This window comes from Ailuropoda melanoleuca, chromosome 2 (genome assembly GCF_002007445.2).
Source record: "Ailuropoda melanoleuca isolate Jingjing chromosome 2, ASM200744v2, whole genome shotgun sequence".
Lineage (NCBI taxonomy): Eukaryota > Metazoa > Chordata > Mammalia > Carnivora > Ursidae > Ailuropoda > Ailuropoda melanoleuca.
Window position 1 is genome coordinate 10,175,666 of NC_048219.1, and position 8,800 is coordinate 10,184,465.

Genomic DNA, 8,800 nt, shown 5'->3' on the forward strand with positions numbered 1-8,800 from the left:
TACTAGCTGCGCTCGTACCGAGTTCCTCTCCCTTGTCCTTCTGGACCCCCAGAGGGAGGCTGGACCAGAGCCAGCTAGAGAGACATAGGAGGAAACGTCCTGAGCCAACATGGGTTTGGGGGCCAGTGCTGGGCTGTGTCACCCTGAGTCAGCTTTCCCCTTCTCGAGACCTCCAACGTGATGTAGGAAGCTTTCGAGCAGAACTGCCCCAAGTTCAGGGGAGTGGAAAGCCGGGATCAGCAACCAAGGTTCTGGTCCCACCAGCCACCACCCTGTCCGCATTTCACCCTGGATCCCAATACATTGCCCAGATCACAAGGCATGAGGCTTCCTTCCATGCAGCCCTTGGTGAGGATGGGGTGGGAGTCAAGCCCAGCTCTGGGGGACGTTGGGGAGGGAGTGTGATAAGAACACAAAAGCTCACTTGTCCTTAACCAGGAAGCCAACTAGCCCACTCCCAGCCCCCGCCCGCCCCACCCTGCACATCCTCTATTCACTCACATTGCTTTCCCGGGCACCATGGACACAGGGTGGGCACTGCAAGGGAAGAACAGGCCAGGCGGTCAGTTCTGAGAGCCCGGGACCAGCCCTCCCCACCCCATGCCCCCACATGCACACAGCAAGCACACAGAACATCATGTGTGTCCTGGGTGAAGTCCAAGGGAGCAGGAAGATAGGAATCCCACCAAACAAGCCTCATCACTCAATTCCCAGCAACCCAGAGCCAAGTCATTCCTCACATGAGGAAACTGAAGCCCAGAGAGGAACTGCAGTGCGATCTGGGTCACACAGCGTGTGTGGGCAGAGCGAGGCCCAGGATCTGGGGTCCCACAGCCAAGGCCTGGATTCTTCCCATGATGCCCTGTGGTTCTTTGCTGCCAATTCAGCAGGAGTGTCCAGGATTCACCCCCCCATCTCCACCCACCCAAGGGGAGGCAGCAGGCAGACCAGGCCCAGCACGGAGCCCTAAAGGAATGCTGGGAGTTTTGTAGTCATCCCAAAACCCCATGCCCAGGCTCCGGTGCCCCAAAACCTGTCCAAAGGGTTCATGCTGGCACCTCGTCAACCAAGCTCTTTTTGCCAGTCTAGATGGGAGGCTTACCTCATCGGCTGCTGTCTCCTGATGGGCCTGGGAAGAGGGAGGGCATGGTAATGGGCAGGAAGCAGAGGCTACAAAGCCTGCTTCCAATACTCCTACCCAAGAACCCTCAGGAGCGGGTGCCCTACGCTGTGCCAGGTACTGTCTGTCTCGCCCCCACTCACCCCTCCTTCTCGGAGCTGGCACCTGTACATCCCAAGCTCTGTCCAGGAGTGGGGGTGGGGGGAAGAGTATGGGAGTACAGTGGCTTATTCAAGGGGTTTACAGAGGGCACAGAGAGCAGACCGAGGGCACCGTGAACTCCGCCCCCTGCCCTCCCCCTACCATCTCTACCTTTGTTCCCCTCTCTGCCTTCTGGCTGATGCTTCCTGTCAGCTGGGTGTCCACCTGGGCAGACGGAGTAAAAAAGGAACTCTTGAAGAGGGGGCAGTGCAGGGGCCCACACTGGAAACGGGCACCCAGGTAGGGGCATGGGCCCAGGTACACCCTCGGTTGGCACCTCCCAAGGCATCGAGAGCCTGCTCAGGCCCCTGGCACCCCCCCAGGCCCCCTCCTCTTCCCCCCACCCACGTGATGTCGGAGAAAACAAGACCATGAATCAATGGGATCCTGTGTTCCTGCAGCCAAAGGCTGGGCACGATGCCCAGTGGGCAGGGAGTCTGCCCAGCCTGGGGGTGGGGCAAAAGGAGGAACTGGGCTTCCCTGCCACCCTAAAGAACCTGAGGGCAGCTGGCCATGGTGCTGGGCGTAGGACCAGCCTGGCATTGGCTGGGGCTGGGCCCGGGAGAGCGAGCAAGCCCGGAGGGAAGCAGTGTGGCCTGGCCTCTGACCCCAGATACCCCTGTCCCGGAGAAACTGCCTTTGGGTGCAAGCCTGGTCCTGACCTCACCAGAGGGGTCTTTGTGACATCAGTGAGGGGCTGGATAGTGCCGGAGCTGGATGGGCACATCTCTCAATGCCAACACGCAGGTAGACACAGATTCACCCAGTGGGCTCTCACCTCTCTGAATCCTATAGGGGTGGTCCATAGACAGGTGCGGCTTCCAGGGCCCTCCCTACTCCAGGCACAACTGGCCCTGGTGCTAGACCTCAGTCCCACCGGTACCTACCTGTGCTCATGTCTACCTGCCCTGCCCACCCACCTTGCTGTTTTGAGGCTCCTCTAGGCAGAAGCAGCGGGTGTAAACCTTGCCTTCAGTCTGTGGATTGATCTCAATGAGCTCATTGCTCTGGGTGTCCCGGCGGGCCTTGGAGGTCTCTGGGGGACACTGTCCAGAATGGAGGAAGGGCTGGGGTCAGTACAGAAGGCAGACCCCACCCACCCACCCACTCATCCTAAGATCTCAGTGCATTCGCGTCCTGGTCGCCCATCTCCAGCACACTACGCCCCTGGGAAGCACCCCAAACCTTCCCAGCTTGGCCGGAGCTGGGCCACTCACCCCTCCTGGTAAAATCTCACAGCACCCCTCCTCCAGCACCAGCTCTGGGTCACAGTAGATGTGTGCCTGCTGAAGGTCAAACTGCAGGGGACACACACGCAAGTCAGGTTCCCACTTCACTGATTAAATAGCTCAGTGTCCTGCCCGGCGGGGGGCGGGGGCGGGGTGGCTCCGCCCCAGGATTTGCCCTCAGAGGGTTTCCAGTCTCTCCTGGGGAGACCATCAGGGTATAGCTGTCGCCAAAAGCAAACCAGAGCTGCACATGCAGGAAAGACGGAGAGGAGGGAGAAAAGTTCGCTTTGGCCCAGAGGAACAGGGGTGGAGGAGGCCCCATTTCAGCTGGGCCTTGAAGGACCAGTAGATATTCTGCAGATGGGGATGCATTCCAGGTGGAGGTGACGGCAGAGGCAAAGGCGAGCAGGCGGGAAAGCAGCAGGTGAGATCAACGACGAGGAAGGAATTGACTAGAGTTAAGCCATACAGACAGATGTAAAGGAAGAAAATACCATAGACATTTCTAGAAACAGACCATGAAGGGCCTTGAATGCCAGGTTGATATGTGTAGGCTGCATCTGGAGGGCAGTGGGGAACCGCGAGAGGATTCCGAGCCAGGGAAGGAGCTGGTCAGATACAGATTCCAGGGAGCTCACTCAGGCTCCCAGGACGTGGGAGCAGAGGCCAGCGCCCGACCTAGCACTCACCGAGACGGGTTTCCCCTGCTCTGCGTCCAAGCCCAGAAAGACATGGCCCACGGGCCGTATGGGTTGCCGGGGCCCCAGAGGCTGAGAGGAGGCTGAGGTGCAGTCCACGTGCACGGAGGCCACGCGTTCAGCCACACTTAGCACCAGCTTGTGCCAGCGCAGGTCAAAGAGCTGGGGCACTGGGAAGATGCAGGACACGAAGTCGCCGTCTTGGCCCCGGGCCCGGAGCTCCAGGCTCCGCTCTTGGCTGTTGACTTCCAGGGAAATCTGCGGAGCATTGGGAAAGGAACAGGACAGAGAATCAGAGCCCCTCGGGCTCAGTATGGCAAAGTTCGGGGCCCTCCAGGTCATTTCACAGGAGAAGGAACTGATGCCCAGAAAGAGAGGGAAGCTGGTAGGGCCACAGAGCAGCCCACTCGGAAAGGGGACAGGAACTGCTGGGGTGGGGGCAGCCTCGAGGGTAGGTGCTGGGGATGGGGCAGAGAGGCCCCAGAATTCACAAGCTGCTCGATGCCCCAAGAGCCATGGGGGGGGCACAGGGGGTGAGGTCCAGCTCACCTGTGGGTACCCATCTCCATCGGTCACTTGAAATAAATACCACGTGCTCTGGTGGGTGTGTTTCTTCAGCACGAGCGTCAGCACCAGGGCAAACTCATCGGGGAGGCCCCGAGGGAATACTCGTCTGGGGGTAGAGCAGGGAGGGGATGCTGAGGCTCAGGGAAAAGACCACCTTCTGCCCACCCTGGGCCCTCAGGACTGCCGAACCAACGCAAGACACGCACAGGCCCACACCTCCAAACCGACACATACATGTGCAGGTCAATTCGCTCTACCAACATTGACTGAGTGCCTACTATGTGCCAGGCGGGTCTGGCTGCTGGGGATAACACTGGTGCAAACACAGAGAAGGTTCTTGCCCTCGTGGAGCCTTCAAGTCTGATGGGGGCGGGGGGAGAGGTAGGACCCTAAACAAAGAATCCCCTGGATGACTATGTCACTATTTCATGACAGTTGTGGTTAAGTTCTTCCAAGGAACCCAGGATCCCCTGGGATCCAGGATAACCAGGCCTGGGGTAGGAGAAGAGGTGCTGGCAAAACATAAAAAGCATTCAGCGTGACTGGAGCAGCAAGCAAGAAAGAGGAACATTTTGGAAGGTGCGGGTGGAGAGGCAAGCAGGGGCCAGACCCCCTGGGGACTTGTGGGAGTTTGAACTTCACCTGCAGGCACATGTGGGTGCACACGCGTACACACACACACACACACACACACACACTCCTGGGGTCTTCACAGTGCCCACAGGATATAGACCTGTCCCCTGACTGGGAGCCAGAGGTGGGGAGGGACAGAGGGAGGGTGTGCCACGCATCTCCTCTGTGCCTACCCTGCAAGCCCCAGGGGTGGAAACCAGGCTGACTCCCGGCAAGGGGTGGGATAAAATGACCCACAGTTGCCCCTGGGCTTAGGCCCCACGTCCAGAGTTGCTGGGGAGTATTAATTCCCAGTGGTCACACTGGCGCCTTTACCGCACTGGCTGGGTGAGCGGGGCTGTCCCCAGTCGCAGGATGAGGGACCCCTTGGGGTTGCGGATCTTCTTGATGGCAGATGCTTTCATGAGGCTGAGTCGGCGGATGAGATTAAAGCCTTTGGGGGAGACACCAGATGAAGAGCTCACCTGGGCAGGTGAGAAAGGGGTAACAGCCACTCCAGGAAGATGGGAGGGGGGGACAGCAGAATGAGATGGGCACTCACCGGTCACGTTGGTCGATAAATGGCTTCTGTGTTCCAGTTTGAGTCCTTCCTGTCGTGAAGGTGGGCATTGCTCACCTGGAAGAGAATTGGCAGTGGGCCATTCAGTGGAGTCTGGCTGAAGAGTCCAGGCTCCTGGGGAACCTGGAAAGAAGCAAGTTTTTGTTCCCCATTAACCAGGCCCTGCCTTGGGGCTGCTTTTACCTCTTGCCCTCTGACCCTGGCTGCCCTGGGAGCCAGGAGGACCCCCAGTATATAGATGGGGAGACGGAGGCCCAGAGGCTGAGAAGCGAATTCACAGCAGAATAGGACCAGAACTCCTGGAACCCAAAACCCCCCAAGATTCCAAGTCAGAGGGCAGGTCAGCAAGAGAAAGAGCACAAGAAACTCTGAGTAGCCCTAGAACTCAGATGGGGCAGAGAGCTGGATAGATACATGTACTCCCTCCTGCATATTTACCCCAGCAGGAGGCAGGGGGCACCTCGGGGTAAAGAAAATCACATTATGCATGCTTGTGTTATATACAAGCACATGAGCATGTCTGCACACGTGTGAGTTACGGATGCCTGTGCCACCGGGGATGCCATGTGCAGCTGGTACACGTGTTCTCAGTAGTGGGAGGGGTTTACTTCCTACATCTAAAATGGAAAAGCAGACCAGACACAAGTCTGAACCAACAGAATGACTTTTCACCTGGATAACTACCTTATGAAACAGTAAGACAAGACTGAGGGCCTGGAGAGACCGTAAGCTCAAGGGAACTACCAGGACCTTGGGGCTCCAGACAGGGTATATGAAGTGGGTAAAGCCTGCTGGAGAGGATCGCTTAATTATGGTCTCCAAAACCCTGAAGGGACAGACAGGCAGCCATGGGCCTCCCTCCTCTTAGAGCTGACGGAGCAAAATGTCCGGGAAGGTGCTACAACAGGAGATAAAGTCCAGACTCAAAACAGCCTTTCCATCACTGCAGATGGGATAGCTGGGACAGGACAATGGACACAGCTCCTAGAAGCTGGGCTTTGAACTCTCTGGTTGCCTAACCGGAAGGAGGAATCCTGGATCCCTAAGTCCAGTGACCCCTCTGAAGTCTCCCTCCCCCAGGTCTGGCCAGAAAGAGTATCACTGTCCTCAGCATCGGCCGCAGCAATGGGTGACTCACCCCTTGGCAATGGGCCCAGATTCCTTACAGATGTTGAAATTCTCTGCCCCAGCCTCCAGGGGACCCGGTGAGGGAGAGAGCAAGGCCCACGTGCATACATGCAGGAACACATATGTATGCACACAACCTGCGGCCAGTCACGTGTGCCCCGGTGCACTCCCCTCTCACAGCTGCGCCTGCTTTCTCGGCCTCCCTCGGCTCGGTTCGGGTTCTAGGAGTTCTATTTCTGCTCAGCTGGGCAGCTAAGCTACGAAGCCCAGAGGGCACCCAGCAGGGCAGGGCAAGTTGCCCGGTCAACTTCCTCTGGCTTTGGGCCCTGGAAAGCTGCACCCTCTGTCCCATCCAGCGTCTGGGCCTCGAGGCAGGCCCTTTATCCTGGATCCAGGGCCAGCGTGGAGGGGGAGGAGCACGTGGGCTGGAGGATGGATTCTCCACCGTGAAAAGAACTGGAAAGGCCTGGGCCTCTTTCAAGTTGCAGCTTCCTTCTGCAGGGACCTCACGTGCCCGGCCGGCACTGTGTGTACAGGATGGGCTTACGTGCCGGAGAGGAAGGGTGTCCTCGCACACACAGAGACTCAGGAATGGGTAGAATTGCACGGAGTCACTCCGTGAAGCAGAAAGGCTCAGAGAGACACAAACATGCAGACAGAAGCACACAGACCCTCCGGCACACAAGGCACCAGCGCCTCGGGCCACGCCGAGCCCACCCTCCGACTCTCCATAAAGCCCACGTGCCCTAGGCACACGGTCACACATGTACATGGGACCCCAGCATCTCAGGGAGCCAGGCACAGGCCGACGGCACCCCGACCCTCACGTGGCACCTCACCTGTATCTGCCCCCTGGCTGCACGTGGCCCAGAGACCGAGCAGCCACAAGCCAGGAACCCAAGACGCCCACATCCTGGTCCGGAGAGGTCGGCCACAGCCACAGCACCTGGAAACCACAGACACCGTGAAGCTGGATGCCTGAGCTCCCACGGCATGATCCACAGGCAAGCAGCAGCCGGCCCACGGGAGCCAGGCCCTAGTACTGGGGTGGCAGGAGGCCTGGCCGGGCATCAGTCCCTCTCAGAGGCCCAACCACAGGCCTTGGGCTAGGATTTGGGCCAGGGTGATATTCAAAATATTTAACCACCGGTATGGCACGGACGCTGACCAGCCAGAGCAGAACGCTGGCGGGACCGTTCTGGGTCCAGGCAGCGTTTGATGGCGCCAGTGGATAGTTGCCGGATTAAGGAGAGATCCAGAAGGTCCTAGAAGGCCAGGTGAATTGGGATAGTGAGGGGCCTCGAGACAGAGGCTATTTACCAGGACACTAGAAGTATTTCAATATTTTATCAACCTGGATAGCACTGCATTGCTATATACCAGCCTGGTACCTGGCTAGCTGCACCCAGGTCAGCCAGGCAATCCTGCCAGGCACCCACAAGGTCAGGGAATGAGTCTCCTGGCAGGTATCACAGAGTTGGGTGCGCCCAAGGAAGCTTCCCCCATGGGTACGGTGGGTGGGAGAGCAGGTCACCGGGCTCAGGACCTTGTTGCCAACCCTCCCCTGCTGATGGATGCTCGTCTTTTAGTTTTATTAAACCCTGATGGATGGGCCCAGATAAATCAATGCAGGCTCAGCAAGCGGCCAGCAGACCCATACATCATCCGGCCTCCCCTGACACAGGCAGCTCGTACGTGCAAACACAGAGTCATTCAGGTGTCAGCATGACACACGCAGGTACACGGGCACATATCCACACAGACCCATTTGTGCCAGTGCATGCATACAGACCTGCCTGCACACGGGCTTGCTCGCAGAGACACATGTCTACCCAGACATACCAGTTTGCACGCACACACGTGTGCATAGCCGGCCTATGACTACCCCTCCTGTAGGCCCTCCTGTCGGGAAGTTCTTATGCAAGTCTGACCTCATTCCCCCCAGCTGTTATGGAATTCTATTTCCCTTCCCTCAGTCCTGAACAGGGAATGAGGGTAGGAAGGGTCCCTCACTTCACTATATTTGGAGATCCCCTTGTTCCTGAGGCGGAACTGTTCCCCCACCCCACTCACGCTTCTTCCTAGTGGTGGGCACATCTCATCACTCAAAACCCTATCCTGGCCTCCCCATCCTACCAGTCAGTGGAAGGGCTGCCAACTGTGGGAGGCATGTGAACGCATGCGGAGGCGGGAATATCGGTGTGCTTGTCCCCTCCCTGCTCCTCATCTCGGGCCTCCACTCCCCCTGGCCCCAGCCAGAGCAGGGGCTGCAGGGATAGGACAGAAGCTTCCAAGGATGTGATCCCATCCTAATACAAAGGCGCAGGTTTGGGGGCAGGAAGAACAGAACTGGGATGGAGTTTAGAGCTCCCCGCTAGAGAAGGCGACTGAGGTCCAGAGGCGGGCCCAAGTCACACAGCAAGTTGGAGGCAGAAGAGGCGCTTCAGCCCAGAGCCCCGAAGCGGCCCACTCCACCCCCCACTTACCGTGGCTGGGGATCCCCCACCTCACTGAGTAATCCAGGCAGCCCAGGGCAGCCAGCCAGGGGGAGCGGGGCCTGGGTTCCTCAGGCCCGCGGGGAGGTCCTCGGTCCCTTCTGCCGGGCCGCCAAACCCCAGCTTCCCAGGTCGCTGGCTCCGGGGGCTGAATGCTGCCCCGCGAGCGG

At 58.6% G+C, this 8,800-nt stretch overlaps 1 protein-coding gene across 8 annotated transcripts in view; it reads right to left on the reverse strand.

Annotated features, from left to right (window-relative positions):
• The window catches only part of COL16A1 (collagen type XVI alpha 1 chain), a 50,322-nt gene extending 41,529 nt beyond the window's left edge, over positions 1 to 8,793 (reverse strand). For 5 of the 8 annotated variants that reach the window (XM_034648264.1, XM_034648259.1, XM_034648269.1 and 2 more), the window contains exons 1-11: positions 8,622 to 8,793; positions 6,975 to 7,081; positions 4,990 to 5,130; positions 4,764 to 4,881; positions 3,798 to 3,921; positions 3,240 to 3,506; positions 2,539 to 2,619; positions 2,242 to 2,367; positions 1,433 to 1,486; positions 1,103 to 1,129; positions 502 to 537 (exon numbers count right to left, since the gene is read on the reverse strand). In XM_034648264.1, coding sequence (XP_034504155.1) covers positions 502 to 537; positions 1,103 to 1,129; positions 1,433 to 1,486; positions 2,242 to 2,367; positions 2,539 to 2,619; positions 3,240 to 3,506; positions 3,798 to 3,921; positions 4,764 to 4,881; positions 4,990 to 5,130; positions 6,975 to 7,047 — 1,047 coding nt within the window. In that variant the 5' untranslated portion in view covers positions 7,048 to 7,081; positions 8,622 to 8,793. The remainder of the gene's footprint in view (positions 1 to 501; positions 538 to 1,102; positions 1,130 to 1,432; positions 1,487 to 2,241; positions 2,368 to 2,538; positions 2,620 to 3,239; positions 3,507 to 3,797; positions 3,922 to 4,763; positions 4,882 to 4,989; positions 5,131 to 6,974; positions 7,082 to 8,621) is intronic. The other 3 variants (XM_034648278.1, XM_011230734.3, XM_034648267.1) reach the window with 2 other exon arrangements.
• Between the last annotated feature and the right edge of the window lie 7 nt (positions 8,794 to 8,800).